Genomic DNA, 16214 nt, shown 5'->3' with positions numbered 1-16214 from the left:
CTGGGTTGCTGGACGTCATACCACAGAAGCCTGGAGACAGGAGCTTCCAGGCTGACCTGATGAAGGGAGTGAATCTGACTGCTCTAGGTGCCTCCAAGTGGAATCACATGGGATCGAGGGAGAGTTGTTCGGGTGTCTGGCACACAGTAGGTGCTCAATGAACCAGGGTAACTTTTCCCAAGGTGTGTTGATTAAGAAAAGGTTTCTTGGTAACAAATAAGCTTGGTGTTGCCAGAGCCACCTTTCCCAGGGTTTTTAAATTTAAAAAAGAACAAATATACATATATATATATATGTTTAGATATGGGCTCTCAGGCTGTTGCCCACGCTGGAGTGCAGTGGCGCAATCCTAGCTCACTGCAGCCTCCAACTCCCGGGCTCAAGCGATCCTCCTACCTCCACCTCCCGAGTAGCTGGGACTATCAGGCATGTACCACCACCCCCTCCCCGCAGTGATTTAAAAAAATTTTTTTTGCATCACATGCCACATGCAGGGTTTGAAAAGGAAAAAAGTATGTATTTTTTCGTACAGATGAGGTCTCACCACGTGGCCTGGTCTTGAACTCCTGGACTCGAGGGATCCTCCCACCTTGGCCTCCCAAAGTGCTGGGATTATAAGCTCGAGCCACTGCCCTCAGCCTTCGGGAGTCTTAAACATGTGCTGTGCTGTGATGTGCCAGCTGCCTGCATCTTCCACAGCAGCTCTGATCAAAACCAACACTCTATGTTGCATCTCAGAGACTTGAACTCCCTGAAACCCACTTTCCGAGAACAGTGAGGCGGGTTTCTGAAGACTTTGCCCCTCAATTCCCAGGAAGGGCTTCCATCATTCCCTTATTAAGCGTTTCAATTTTTCAATCAATGTTACACGTATAACTGTAGTCATAAATATAAGGCCTACTGTATTCCTATCTCCTATCCCAAAGAAAACCAATTTGAACTTTAAGCTTTTTCTTCCTCTTTTACCTCCATATTTCTAAACAACATACTACTGTCGCGTTTTCAGCTTTGGACATCCTTTGTTGATTTCCTGCTAAGAACAAGAACTTGGCTCTCTTACCCTCTGCCACCAATACACAGGCACATTCTTTCCCTCTCCCAGTCTCCTACTGAGATCCAGCGTACATATTTACCAGAGCAATATTCACTAGTATTTGTGTTCACATTATTTGTATGTAAATATTATTCACAGCTGAGTCACGCAGGGTCTGCGGCTCCTCTTCCTGCGTATTTCTGGTAGGCATTAATACACTGTTATTATTTGTTTAATTATCTGTATCTATCTCTGATTCTTAGACCTTCTCCAAGCCCTCTGACAGGACCCAGTGCTGACAAGACATGGGGCCACCTCGCAGGCCTAGAGCTGTGCTGAGTTTCCCCGGAGTCCGCCCCGGGTCCCAAAGCTCCATATCTTTCTCCAGTCACTCCTCCCTCCCCTCCCTGGAGCCTTCCCACACGTAGTTGTGAGAATGGCTGCAGAGGAAGCCAGTTTTTGAGACTCCTGCAGGCCTCTCTTGGGTGTCTGTGGGGCCCTCTCTCCTGGAGACCCTCTTCTTGGGGCTAGAGGGGCTGCTCACAGCTCCCTGAATGTGCTGCTGATGGCTCCCTTGAAGACCACGGCCCCCTCCCACCCATGGTTTCCTGTTTCTCACATCACCCAGCAGGAAGGTTTCTCTTGTCTTCCCACCCTCCCCCCCTCTTCTTGCTGTGGATTTTTGTTGGCATAAAATCCTCTGTGAAGCAATCAGGAGGGAGCTGACGCAGACCCAGTTCCTGCGGACCAGTGGTCCCTGCAGGCCTGCCTCACACCCGGGCCACCAAGGCCCTCTCTTGCCCTTTGCCCACATGCTTGTTCACCACCACCGGGCACTTTCATGACACCTATGTGGTCAATATCTCTGTCCTAAAAGTAGTGGGGACAGTTCCCACCCCTGGGCCTCACTCCTGCCCTGCCAAATGTTTTTTTTTTTTTTTTTTTTCTTTTTTCAGAGGGAGTCTCGCTCTGTCGCCCCAGGCTGGAGTGCAGTGGTGTGATCTCCGCTCACTGCAAGCTCTGCCACCCAGGTTCACGCCATTGGCCTCAGCCTCCCGAGTAGCTGGGACTGCAGGCGCCTGTCACCACACCGGCTAACTTTTTGTATTTTTAGTAGAGACGGGGTTTCACCATGGTCTTGATCTCCTGACCTCGTGATCCGCCCACCTCTGTCTCCCAAAGTGCTGGGATTACAGGCGTGACCCACTGCGCCCATTCTACCAAATGCTTTTTAAACATTTAAAAATGTAGTAAGTTCATCCTATACACTAAAGAGTGCCACAGCACCTCCCTCCAAGCCAGCCTTCGGGAGCCTTCGTCATCCACCCTGGAGGCCGTTCCTAGGGTGGGGTTCAGGTCTAGGGCATGCTGCCTTCCCTCAAGACTCAGCACCCGCTCCACTCATACCTGGGGCCCTCAGGGCTGGGGCTCATTTTCTCATCTCCCCCAGTGTGTAACCTCCTGGCTGCTGGCACAGGCTTGGCCCTGCAGACCCACCTTTACCCCAAGGCCAGCCCCGCAGCGGCCCAGGGCAGAGGCCCCCAACAAAAAGCAAGGAAGTGGATGTTTAGCCTGGACACTAACCGGACGAGTGCCCCCAAGTACTGCAGACGGACTCTGCACACAAGGCCCCCATCTCTTTCCAGCCCTGGCCAGGGAGATGGGTCAGTTTTCCCAGCAACCCAGGGGGCACTTAGGAGAGTGGGTGAAACAAGGAAGCGAAACTTTCATACGATTGGTTTAATTTTTTTTTTCAGCAGGAGAAAAAAGAATAAAGTTACAAGATTCTTTTAATATTTTCACAATGTTAAAACTAAAACTGAGCTCTAGGCTATGTGTGTAAGTAAATCTAGAACACAAAAGGGTTAAATAAGATTTTCTCTTTTAAAGATACAAGAATTTAAGCTTTCCTTACATTTAACAAACTTCACAGAACAGATACTGCAGGGGAACAAGCCCCACCCCCCACCCCCCCAGCTCTAAGTCAGGAAGTGAACATGGGCTTCGCTCCCCTGGGCCGGCTCCCCAGGGCTCCTTCCCACAGCTGCCTCCACGCAGCAGGCAGTGGGCAGGGCCTGGGGAGGGCTGGGAAGGGAGCGCACAGCCTCTTCGGGACCAGAGCTTGGCGGAGGCCTAGGCGGGGCTGCCTCACTGAGGATGGCCCATATGGTGGCCAAGGGCTGTGGCTTGACAGCAGTGGTAAACGCTGGGCAGACCTGGCCCCTCTGCCCTGGGCTGCCCTAGAGCAAGACACCGGTCTGGGTCCTGAAGCAAGAATTAAGGCTGGGGATTTTGCAGCGGGTTCCACTCTGGTGGGTGGAGGGTGGGAAGAGCATGACTTCCTATTTCAGTACGTCGGATCAAAAAAATATTTGCAGTTGCGGGTGTTCAGCTGTTAATTTGCAGACAGAGTTGAACCATTTGTTGTTTTATAAAAGGAAAGTTGCTGGGTTAAACTATTCCAGTAGCCTATGTGTGGGCAGATCCACGCTGCCTCTGCAGGGGCCTCCTGCCCTCACCCACCTGGATCAGATGCAGACCTAGAACCACTGGGACCGCTCACCCTGCCTGGGCTTTCAAGAGAATCCTGATCCTGTCCACCCAGCCCCAGCCCCAGCCCCACCTGACTGGTAGTGATTTCCTAACATGGGGCAATGAGGCCCACCCCCACCCTTCCCCACCTGGCCTGAGCAGCTGCAGCTGCTGAACTCCTCTGTGAACATGAGGGGGCACAGGTGGAGAAATGCACCCTCAGGCCCTCACCCACCAGAGCAAATACCACTCTCGGAGCTGGGCCACAGCCACAAACCGCTGTTCTAGACAGATCCAAACACACTGTCCCTGGGATGTATGCTGCCTTCCCTTACTAAACTTGCTATGTGGTAGATGTGGACTGGGTGTCCTTGGACTACGGGGCTGCATAGAAACGAGAATGGAGGCCACGGCATCATCCTCTTGGCCCCTGGAGGCACGGGCGGCTCCAGCTGGAAGGGGCAGAGCCCGTGGGCGGCAGCTTCCCTAGCTGCTCCCAGCACTTCTACTGATTCTTGTTGGCTATGAAATGTCTTTTTAAAAAACTCCCAATATAGAAATCTGGCTGCAGAGGCCAGTGTGCAGACCCGGCCACCGCGCTGTGCTGCCATTCGCCACATCTGGTCCGTGCCAGATCCCTGCACTGGCGAATGGCAGACCAGAGCCGGCGGGGACAGGGCACTCTGGCTGCTTCTCGTGACCTTGGATCCTGTGTAGAAAAGGCGGGTCTCGTTCGTGGACTAGTCTTGAGTGGAACTAATTTTCAAAGTGAGGTTACTGTTTCTCTTCTTGTGTGATGAGTTTTTTCATAGCAAGTCAGGTAAAAAAATTTCCGTAAGAATCTGTCCCCCACCCCCCATTTCCAGCTCTGTGGGAGAGTGAGGCCACCACCCAGCCCAGCCATGTGGCCAATCTCAGCAGCCTCCTGTGGCCAAGGCACACGTGGCCATCAGGTATCCTGGCTACTGGGACTAAGGATAAGTGAAGAGGTGAAAGGCCGAACATTAAACAGAGTTTCTGGCAAAGCCATGTGCGTCGTGGGAACTTTAACACCAGCTTCTACTCCTCTATTAACTCAGAGTCTCCGTCTGGAACACTTTCCACTTAAGGCTTTTTATAAGTTTGACTCCAGCAGTGACAGGTATGTGTTGTTTTAAATCCACTAGCCATGCTCAAAAAAAAATATTCTTCATGTTTTAATTTTATACAATGGCTAGCAGGCACCTTAGTAACCAGCCAGAAATCAATTTCAACCACCATCAACCCCTAAACTACAGTACCAGGATGGCTGGCTAAAGAAAGGAAACGGACTGGCTGCAGTCTGACGCGTGCCCAGTACAAGGTGTCTGGCTGACTTTGTCCTAAATAAGGCTAACATTAGTGAACTAAGAACAGCGTCATGTGGTGGCCATGCCTGGCCTTCAGGAGCACCCCTCCCCGATGCGCTGGCAGGAGCGCCCCACTTTCCGGTCCAGCTTCACCATTTTCATGATGGCTTCCTCCCGGCCGCGGCCCATGTGGTCGAATGTGCAGTCGTGCTGCTCGGGAAGGCGATGTAACATACAGAACACATAACCTGCAGCAGTGGGAGACGCAGAGGAAAGAGAGTATTAGGGTGGCCTCCAAGTGCACAGAGCCTCACTACTGCCTTTGTCCAGAGGATGGAAGGGCATCCCAGTGGGTGGACAACAGTCACTGCAGGGGTTCCTGATGCAGCAGAGAGCTCACTCCAACACCCACACCCTGTAGCAAGAGGGTCAGCACTTCGCATTCCACAGCTGCTCAAGCCCGTCTGATGCCCTCCCAACTCACAAGCTGTGGCTGCTCAGAGGCTGCCCCTGCCTGGACCCTTGAAGGGTAGAACCCTAAGTTGATGGCTGCAGTGAGACACAGCCCTCTCCTTGGAAATGAGTGGGCTCTGCGCCCCCGCCAGCACCACGCAGGCGGAAGAGCACAGGCTGTCAGCTCAGCACTTTGCTTGGCTCAGGAAAACTGTGATTTCCACCACAGGATGCCCACCATTTCTAGGAGGCAGGAGAAATGATTATGTCTTAAATGACATTCCACCTCCTGTACAGCCGGGGCTAGAGAGGATGGTGGGAGTGATCAAACCACAATCCACAAATGAGTAGGGGCTCTCAAAGGAAAGTGGATTATTTCTAGTGCTAGAAAAGGTATTAGATAGAAACAGAGGAAAGGACAGCAATGCTGGGCTCGAATTGCCATCTCCAAGGAACCTGACACTTCTTCTTTTTTTTTTTTTTTTTGAGATGGAGTCTTGCTCTGTCACCCAGGCTGGAGTGCAGTGATCTCGGCTCACTGCAACCTCCACCTCCCAGGTTTCACGCCATTCTCCTGCCTCAGTCTCCGGAGTAGCTGGGACTACAGGCGCCCGCCACCACGCCCGGCTAATTTTTTGTATTTTTAGTAGAGACGGGGTTTCACCGTGTTGGCCAGGATGGTCTCGATCTCCTGACCTCGTGATCTGCCTGCCTCGGCCTCCCAAAGTGCTGGGATTACAGACATAAGCCACCGCGCCCGGCCAGAACCTGATACTTCTAACTTCACCAGGTAGGTGGGCAAGGTTGAGATCCCCACACTCAGGGCCTCCCAACTGTCCTTCCCTCCCAGAAGTGCAGGATGCTGCAAGTCTCTTTTTGAAGCAGAGAAATCCGAAGGAGACACTGGTCTGGTAAATAAGAGAAAAAGACCAGTGATGAAAGATCAAGAGGCCTACCAAGCAGGGAGCTGGTACAGGTAACGTCACTCTGGGCTGGGAACAAGGAGGGGAGGGCTGCAGGGAGCCAGGAGCCAGGCTTAGAGAACACAGGGTGCACAGCTGCACCAGGGTGTCATCCATTCCCTCCCGCTTCCCAGGCAATTTCTAGAGCGGCTGATATGCATGTGGAGCACAGACGTCTGAGGTCCCCAGGGTCTGCCGGCTGTCTCTTTCAGGAACACTGGGGAGAACAATATCAGGGCTAGGAAGACACCTGCCAGTGCTGGTTGGCTCCTCACCACCTTCTTATCCCATCGGCATTAACTCACCACACCTCTAGGCCCCGTGAGCCTAGATCAGGTTCACAGGAGCAAGCTTCTGGGTGAGTCCAGATCCATTCCTAAACCTGCTCCCGCTGTCTGCAGCAGGCATCCCACAGCAGCCTGCCCAGGCAAACACTCTCCTCACTTGTTTTCCAAGCCAATGGCATCTCTTTTCAGACTTCTTTCTTTTAAGCCCTCATCCAGGCCATAAAGAACAGCCCTTCATCCCTCCTCACATCAACTTCTTTTCAGAGATGGAGAGGCTGCGCTTTTAGAAGAGCAGCAAGCACCCAAGCAAGGAAGAAGTGGCCAGGATGAATAACAGTTTCAACAGCCTTAAGATTTAAGATTAATATTCAGTAGCCTTAACTTCTAAGATTAACTTCACCTATATTCCTCAGCCTGAAGGAAGGAGAATGTGTGGTGTCCTCAATGGCTGAGGACCAACCAGCCTCAAGGATGTAGCCGGTGCTCACACCCTACTAGGAAGCCTGGAGCCCAGGCTGTGTGCAGGGGACATGTACACAGCCTGAGGGGCTGGGAGTGACCCAGCTGAGCTTGGGCCATCCATTGTGTGAGAAAACATTATTAACTGCTTCCCAGGGAGAGCAGGGCAATATGTTTGACTCTAAATTGGGATTGGGTTTAAGGAAAAGAACAGAGATGAAATTTTTGTCTCCTGAGAAGCCAAGCTCCCACTTGGTTCAAAAGCAAAGTTAAGATTAATGAGCTCATGTGTTATATTTACTGATAAGTTCATTACTCGAAGATATTGGATACCAGTTGTCTTTCTCCTAAAGGATTTTGCAGCAGAGGTGTGGATGGCCTCAATATGCATCCTCCATCTAACAAGCAAAATCATCTTTTCGTAGCAAAGCCTACCTGGTGAGGGAGAACCTGCTGCCAGTCAGGGCTTAGGGTAGGGGCACCAGCAGGATGGCATCAGGATGTGTCTGCAGACATTTCTGTCACCAAGTCCTGACATATTTCTGTTCTTTCAGCATCTATAATAAGGGGTGGGTGGACCCCTGCTGCCCGTTCCCTTCCCTTTCTTCAAGATACTGGGATGATTCAGAAGGTCCCAGGGGCTCTCCTCTCCTTCTGATGAATGGTGCTGGCTGAATAAAAGCAGCAGGAAATGGATTACCACTGGAATTAACTTGGCTCCTGGCTCAGCTTAACACCTCATTAGTCAAAGACGGACTGGGGTGGAAGGCAAAGGCTGCATCTGGCCCCCCTTCTCCATGTTTGCTTAGCTTGCCTTCCGCCAGCTAGAGAGCAGCCAACTCGGTGGATGTGAGAGCCCCAGGCCTCTGGAAGAAGGAACAGGGAGTGACACCCATAGTAGCTACCCTGATGTTCCCTCTACCGCCCAGGGAGTAGCTACCTGATATTCCCTTTACCCTCTATCACAGTGCTACCCTGATATTCCCTCTACTAGCCCAAAACACCTTATTTCTCTGCCCAGGTTCTGTGTACCTGTTAGACACATCTTGACACTTGGCTTAGATTTCTTTTTTTTTTTTTTTTTTTTTTTTTTGAGACAGGGTCTTGCTCTGTCACCAGGCTGGAGTGCTGTGGTGCGATCCTAGCTCACTGCAGCCTCAACCTTCTGGGCTCAAGAGGTCCTCCTGCCTCAGCCTCCCCAGTAGCTGTGACTAGAAGCACACATCACCACACTTAGCTATTTTCTTATATTTTATTTTTGTAGAGACAAGGTCTCACTGTGTTGCCTAGGCTGGTCTCACACTCCTGGCTTCAAGCATTCCTCCCGGCTCGACTTCTCCAAGTGCTGGGATTGCTGGGATGAGAAGGCACCCTCTAATCCCAGCACTTTGAGAGGCCAAGGCAGGAGGAATGTTTTCAAAAATCCACACCCAGCCAGCTTGTATTTTTGAAAGGTAAAAACTATTAAACAGCAGATAGATTTTGGGAGCACGCTGGTAGCAATGAGAATATATGGTATTGTAATTCACTGGAGAAAAGTTTGGGGGAAACTCTGGAGGGCTAACTTCCCAAGTAGCTGCACTGAAGTTATTAGGTGGCATAAATTAAGCTCCATTCCTTCTCCTGTCAGATCATTCACTAAGAGGAAGTTATGTCTGGAACTTGTCCCAAATGCTGAGCAGATATTATCTACTGACAGCAGCCAATGGTGAAATGCATTTTGGTGTCAGAAGGGGGTTGTCCTGGATACAGGGGATGGCGGGCAGAGGTGCGTGGGAATGACTGGTGGATGGGATGAATCTTTATCCTCTTTTCTTGGTACTCACAGATCTGTTTCCAGAAACCACTGCAAGCGTCATGAACTTTGGGTTGCTCTCTGACTGAATTCTGGGATCCAAGCTGGGTATGGAGAGAGATGAGTCTAGGCTGCTACAGAAGATTGTTTTCCATAATTTCAATGATGAGCAGTTTTAGAGCACAGAGGATTTATAGTCGTGTTAGCTAGGCCAGCCTTAACACTTCCTCTACATCATTTGTTAGAAACCAATAAGGGCCTTTCCAGAGGGGGCCAAGGACAGTGGCCTCCAGAAGGGATGAAGACACTAAGGACACAGAACTGACCTGCTGAACTATGACAGCAGCTCTGGTATTATTACCCAGGGTATCATGTATTTCTTTTTTCCCCAGATTTTAAAAAGTTATATATTAAAATCAAAATCAGATAAAGTCACATATTCACAGCTGGCTGATCTTTGACAAGGTCAATGAGAACTTACACTGGGGAGAGGAAATCCCCTTCAATAAACGGTGCTCAGAGAATTGGCCTGCCACATGCAGAAGAGTGAGACTGGATCCCTATCTCTCACCACACACAAAAATCAGCTCAAAATGGACTCAAGACTCCAACTCAAGACCTGAAACTATAAGAATACTACAAGAAAACCTAGGGAAAACTCTTATGGACATTGATCTAGGCAAATAATTTATGACTAAGACCTCAAAAGCACAGGCAACAAACACAAAAACAGACAAATGAGACTTAACTAACTAAAAGCTTCTGCACAGCAAAAGAAATGATCAACCAGGCATAGAGAAAACCTGCCAAATGGGAAAAAATATCTGCAAACTATTCATCTGACAGAGGACTAATATCCAGAGTACATAAGGTACTTAACAGGAAAAAAAATCCTATTAAAAATTAGGCAAAGGACATGAATAGACAATTATCAAAAGAAGATATACAGTAAACAGGTGTATGAAAAAAATACTCAACATCACTAATCATCAGAGAAATACAAATCAAAACCACAATGAGATATATCATCTTACCCCAGTCACTATGGCTACTGTTACAAAGACAAAAAAAATAACAGATCCTAGTGAGGATGCAGAGAAGAGAGAACTCCCACTGTTGGTGGGAATGTAAACTAGGAAAGCCACTATAGAAACCAGTATGCAAATTTCTCAAAAAACTAAGAATTATCATTTGATCCAGCAATCCCACCACCGGATATCTACCCAAAGGAAAAAAAATCAATACATCAAAGGGATGCCTGCATTTGTATGTTTATTGTGGCACTATTCACAAAAGCAAAGATATGAAATCAACCTCAGTGTCCATCAAGGGGTGAATGGATAAAAAAAATGTGGTATATATACACAAAGGAGTACTCTTCAGTCAAAAAGAATGAAATCATGTCAGTTGCAGCAACATGGATGGAACTGGAAGTCATTATCTTAAGTGAAATACACCAAGCACACAAAGGCAAATATCCCATGTTCTCACTTATATTCAGGAGCTAACTAATTTAAACACATGGAGGTAAAGAGTGAAAAGACACAGACTGGGAGGGTGAGTGTGGGGAGGGAGGTGGATGAAGAGAAGTGGACTAAAGGGTATAAACATATAGTAAGATAGAAGGAATAAATTCAATATTAGATAGTGGAGTAGGATGACTATACTTAGCAAAAATGTACTGTACTCGTGTGACAGACACCCTAACCCTGACCTGATCACATGCATTATATACATGTAACAGAATTTCTCATGTACCCCATAAATTTGTACAAATAAAAAAAATCAAATTCACTGACTCATTTACATACATACATTCCCATATCTATATTTTCCTTATGGCCCTATTGTTCAGTAGCATGTACTTTTAAAAACATTTCAACAGATTTTTGCTTACTGTAGCTATATATCATTTGGTGCTTTGAAGGGATAAAGGACGATAAGGGATGGGGAATATGGTTAAAAGGACGCTCACTCCCCAAAAAGAGAGGGGAAGAGTCATGGCAAAGTGGTTGAAAATGTAATCTGCCTGCTAAATGTGGCTTAACCATATCCCTTTCTCCTGCCAAATCACATGACTGGCTACCCTGCTCCTTTGAGCGCAGGATGACTGGATTTTCATGAAATACTGGTCCAGGAGGAAGCTGCAGAGCTTCCTTAAGGATACCTGAGTTGTGTTCAGTAAGTCTGCACAAAACGCTCAAGAACTTGTATGGGCGTCCCTTTGCTTTCTGGCACTGAAGAGCAATATGGGATGAGCCCTTGACTTCAAAGGGAGAGTGAAACAGCAGCTCTGCAGGCACTGTGCTCCATGACTCCACTTTCCATGGCCCTCTGGACTGAGGCCTCTCTGCCTGCCACCATCCTGGCTTCTTACAGGCCGCCCTTAGCATGGGAAGAAGGAGAGCAGGACTAGTGAGGAGGCCCAACCATAGCAGGTAGTACCAGTCACCTCCTGTGATCTGAGGGGAAGGTCTCCCCAGGGTCTCCACCAGCTACACCCACCATCTGAGAAGACCTCCTTCAAGTGAGCAGACAGCATCGAGAGGGGGCACATGGAACTGGAACGGAAGAAGAGGATGCCTGTCCAGATAGTCACGGTGGCTGAACCACCTAAGGCTGTGATCCCGGGGCCCTGCCCAAGCCTGTGGCTGTGGACAGCAAGTGACGAGGGTAGAGCAATCACTTCCCTGACTGTCACTACCAAAGACACAAGATCATAGCAAAAGGCAAAAACACAATTCAAGACCTATCTAAAGCTCTGTCCTGAAAGAATCCCATGTGAATGAGAAATGCAGGAGGCAGTTTTCAGCTCACTCACCAGAAACAGAGAGGCAGGGGGGCAGGGACACCTCTCTCGGGAGAACAGGTATTTCAATGGAGGCCACTCGTAAAATATTAAACCAGCACATCTGGACTCAGCCCTCCTGATGCGGAAATGGGGCCTATGGCCCTAAAGACCCATGTGTCACAGAAACCTGAAGATGCCCAACACCTAAAGGGCCTTAGAAACACATTCCCAGCAGAAAACGGAACTGAGGAGCATTTTCCCAAGACCCATAAAAATCTGACACGCAGAGCTCTAAAACTGCTCATTTGGCGGGAACCAAACTTCTAACATGACCCTACAGCTTTTAAAGCTAACATGTGAAGTGGATACAATTCATTCAGATCTCTCATCCACAGCTACACCTCACCTCTGTCTACACAGGGAGTAGGTGTGGGTGTTTTGAGACTAAACCTACGTGACTGAGAACAATCTGCACAAATGCCATCATTAGGCAAAGGTGCCACAATATCCAACACCTTGTTCTAAGTGCTGTGAAAATTGTAACAACATCTCACTCACTTATATACAAAAATCAACATCAATCAAAACGAACACTCCAAGGTGTAACTCAACCTAGAAGGTGGGGCTGGGTCTGTGTTCTGTGTTCTTTACCTCTCGCAATGCTGGCAGGCTAGGCACGGAGGGCAGCTGAACCAAGTCAAGTAGCGTTGGCTGGTTCCCTTCCCCCACTGGCCACAGGGAACGGCTGCTGTAAGGGGCCTGGGGAGGCGGGTGGAGCAGGAGCTGGAGGGCAGAGGGAAGGAGCCCACCTTACATCCTGCCTGAGGTGAGGCCTCTACCCTTGGCTGAGGCCCCTGGACCCTACAGACCAGCATTTCCCTCCAATTCCTAAGAATTGGGTAGGTGTTAGAACTGTCCATTTACACAGAATTTCCTGAGGGAGACAAAGAAGGGGATGCTGAAAGTCACAAAAGTTGAGCCCTTGACATTTTGATTCAATCAGTGCCAGACAGAAATGTTGCTTATTGGCTTTATCTTGAAGTAAAACTGGGCAGCTCTGGATACTTTTAGACTATAATTAATTAAACATTTGCTTTCTTGCAGACCCCTTCACTTGGAAGCTCCCTCAAGTGGCTGTTTTATTACAGCCATAGACCAGGGAGGGCTGCAGCTCCAGCTGCTCAGGTGTTTTTACCTCATTTGCAAATGTTTTACACTTCCTTGCTCATTTAAATTTCAAATTGTCAAAAGTTGAAGGAGGACCTAAAAATACTGATGAGCCTTGGGGATGAGGTACTGTAACACGCTCTGCTGGTGTGCAGCCTGAGGTGGCAGCATGCTGCTGTCTGCACAGAGGCACCTGCTCCCCACCCCCCAGCCTGTGCTGGGGGCAGCACAGTGATGGGGCCCCGGCAGGTATATCTGGTTCTGTGGTAAATCAGAGACTATTCCTGTGGATGCACATGAGCTCCAGCAGATAGAAGCTACCAAGACCTCTCAAAGCATCCTGAGTTGACCCTCCAAATCTCAACTCATTAATAGGTACCACTTGGCATCTAAAGTGTCTATTTCAAAAATAAATGACAAATATCCCTGACTCATCTTCCTTAAATGATTAAGCAACCGTATTTTTTAAAAAATCATATTTTTCCAGCAAAGTAACAACTGTTTAAAGCTCAGGACAGCTCACTGGCCTCACAGCTCATATGTAAGTACAGGCGTTGGGTCAGGACAGCTCACTGGCCTCACAGCTCCTATGTAAGTACACGTTGGGAATAGCAGGTGGTTACAGGGAAGCTTGTTGTAAAGCATTAGCCATTTATACTCCCACCAGCAGCAATTTGTGGATTATACCACATCCGCTGACCCAATGCCCAAGGCAGAATTTGTAGCACAGAAATGTATTATATTAAAGGATCTAAATGCATTTTATTTCATCAGGCCAGGGTACAGGCAAAGCAGCTGCAGGTGTTTTGGGAATGGAATGCATCTGCTTTACATTCTCCTCCATCCCTGGCTTTGCATGGTAAGGGGAAAATCATTAGACTCCAACACACAGAACTGGATCCCAGCCTGCTGAGTTGGCTGACATAGTGCTCTGCTGGGCTGAGAAGAGAACCAGTGGATGGACAGAAGTCAGCTGCCCAGGGTGCTGGAACCAAACCCACAGTGAATCAACAAGCTGGGCATCGGTCTGTCTGCTTTTCAAAGAGAAGGAAAACTTGCAATTTAGAAAAGCCCACGCTCCTCCTCAACAATTTCATAAGAAACACTAAATCATATCGAGACAGCTCTAAAACAGAAGCAATCATCTGCTTTCCTCCAAATAAATTAAAATATCAGTTACATGCCAGCTAAATGTTAGAACCAAAAGCAGTATGATAGAGGCAAAGATACAAAAGCCTTGTGCAAAGAACTCATAAGGCAGCTGTGCGCCGTCAGCGGTGATCGAGAGCCCTCCCTTGGCATGTGCCGTCACATCACTTTCAGAAAGCCGTCAGCAGTGCAGGCAAGAAAACTGTGCCACAGTCCAGCTTAACGAAGCTCCCCATGCAGTTTGTACACATGCCATTTTAAAAGTATTAAAAAATTCACCACTGTTCATGTCCTTTATTATTGTTTCTCCAGACAGCCCCATTCTTGCAAAAGCTCTAATTACCTCTTTCCTCTCTGTGGAGAATATCGGTTTCGTCCCAGTAATGTCTCCTTCTATCACCCAGCTCAGGCAGCTCTCACTTTACCTGACAGCCAGAGAACAAGCCTCCCATCGCTCACTCTTGCCTCCATGTAGGAAAAGCTATTTTTGCAACCCAGGGGGTAGGGGGTTAGGAGGCCCATACCATGAAAGATATTGTGACTTATGAGAACTCTCCTCCAAGCAAGCCCTTCAATGCCCAGCATACGAGGAGACAGGGGCTGGCTGCAGGCTCATATGCTAGGCTGTTTTATCTGGAGATGAACATATATTTAAAAACTAAGAGAAAATGGCTCAAGGCAGTTTTTGTCACAAGAATAATGAAATGACTTGCTCTTTCAAACATCATTTCATTTCAGTAGCTGAAAGCAGGTGGCATTAACCACTTGGTACCTGGGGTAGTCTTTGGGGTCCAAAACCCCATAAGGAGGCACCTGCACTCCTGGCAGGCCCCTCCACCTCCTCCAGCCCCTACGCGGCTCTCAGGGGAAGAGTGCTGTGCTGGTAAGAAACTTCTGTTTTGGGAATGATCTTATTCTCCTTTCAGTAGGCTCCTGATTTGTTTGGCCTTCTCTTTCAGCATTTCCCAATCTTTTAAAACATTATCTTCTCAGACAGAGCAGTCTCCTAAAAAAACAGCTCCAAAGTTAAAGTACAGATGACAAAAGAGGCTGCACACATTCTATCCAGGAGCTGCTGAGGACACAGCCTGGGGGTAACTCAGTTGCCAAGCTCCTGACACATGGCTCGCCACGGAGCTGTGGCCAGTTTAGCCTCCCTGAAGGCACCTTTGCAGGCAAGAGTCAGTTCATCCAAGGCACAGAATGTCTGAGTGGCAATGTGGTCAGGGGGCATCAGACTATAAATGCCATACATCTCTCTCCAGAGAAACACCTGGAAAAGAAAGGAACATTTTCCCCATCTTTCCCAATTGACCTTTCAATCAACACGCTGGGATCACAGGGTGTACGCAGATAAGAAACTGGAATCAGGAGAGACCTGTAGCTTAGTCCCAACCCTGCTTCCACAGCAAGTCCCTTAACAGCTGAACTATACATTCTCTTTCAGGATAATACAGCACGGAGTGTGTGCTTTGGACCCCAAGTACTGAATTCAGGTTCCCGCTGCTCTGCTTTGACAGTTATGTCAGGTAAAGTGAGGGCTGCTTTGACATTACTGGCTCAGGGCAAGCCATTTAACCTTGAAGAACCTCAGCTGTGTCTGCTATAAGATGGGGTTGTTATGGGCATAAAAGAACACCGTGCCTGTGAAGCACCCGGCATGTGCTCGAGTAAGACTGGTTGGTCCTGGGATGATTCTTCAGAGTGTGGTCATCCCTTTTGCCATCTTGCCCTACATGGTGCAGCTGACATGCTTGGCATTACGACTCAGAGCCCCTTCCCCCATCATGTCTGTTCCTTCCTCCTCCATTCACACAGCCTTTTTTCTGCCCCATTTGCTTTTACCTCCCCATCTGGATTCTGGTTCCATTCTCCTTTGAGAAGTCACTGCTGACAAGAGAGAATGAACGTGGAAATCTTCCTCTGAACATATGATGTACAAGTTTCCTCTCTCCCCCTCCACAAGCCTGTTTTTATAGACTATAATGCATGCTAAGTGACAAGCTCAGTAAAAATTTCTGAAGATATGCAAATTTCAGAGAAATCTGAATTAAATATACGAAGACTACACAGTGCAGGCTGGAAAGCACTCAGTGGTTAGGGACACCATGAAAGGGACACAGAAACTTTCCAAGGACATCAGAGAGGAGCTTCTCTGCCCTGGCAGAGGCATCTCCACAGGTACAGCTGAGTATTCTGCAAGACTGTCACAAACAGAGGCAGAGCATGTGCTGCCCAGTTTGGCCGTGTACTGACTA

General features: G+C 48.4%; 1 protein-coding gene across 3 annotated transcripts in view; it reads right to left on the bottom strand.

The window, feature by feature from the left end:
• ZFAND3 (zinc finger AN1-type containing 3) overlaps positions 1-16214 on the bottom strand; it is a 348445-nt gene that overhangs the window by 19935 nt on the left and 312296 nt on the right. Inside the window, exon 5 of one of the 3 annotated variants that reach the window (XM_017957430.3) lies at positions 2830-5141. The exons of 1 other annotated variant lie outside the window; for it this stretch is intronic. In XM_017957430.3, the coding sequence (XP_017812919.1) occupies positions 4987-5141 (155 nt within the window). In that variant the 3' untranslated portion in view covers positions 2830-4986. Of the gene's footprint in view, positions 1-2829; positions 5142-16214 lie in introns of those variants that run through there. One more of the 3 variants, XM_017957429.3, reaches the window with a different exon arrangement.

This window comes from Papio anubis, chromosome 6, assembly GCF_008728515.1.
Source record: "Papio anubis isolate 15944 chromosome 6, Panubis1.0, whole genome shotgun sequence".
NCBI classification, from domain to species: Eukaryota; Metazoa; Chordata; class Mammalia; order Primates; family Cercopithecidae; genus Papio; species Papio anubis.
Note: the sequence above shows the minus strand (reverse complement) of the source record. Positions and strands in the feature narration are given on the sequence as shown.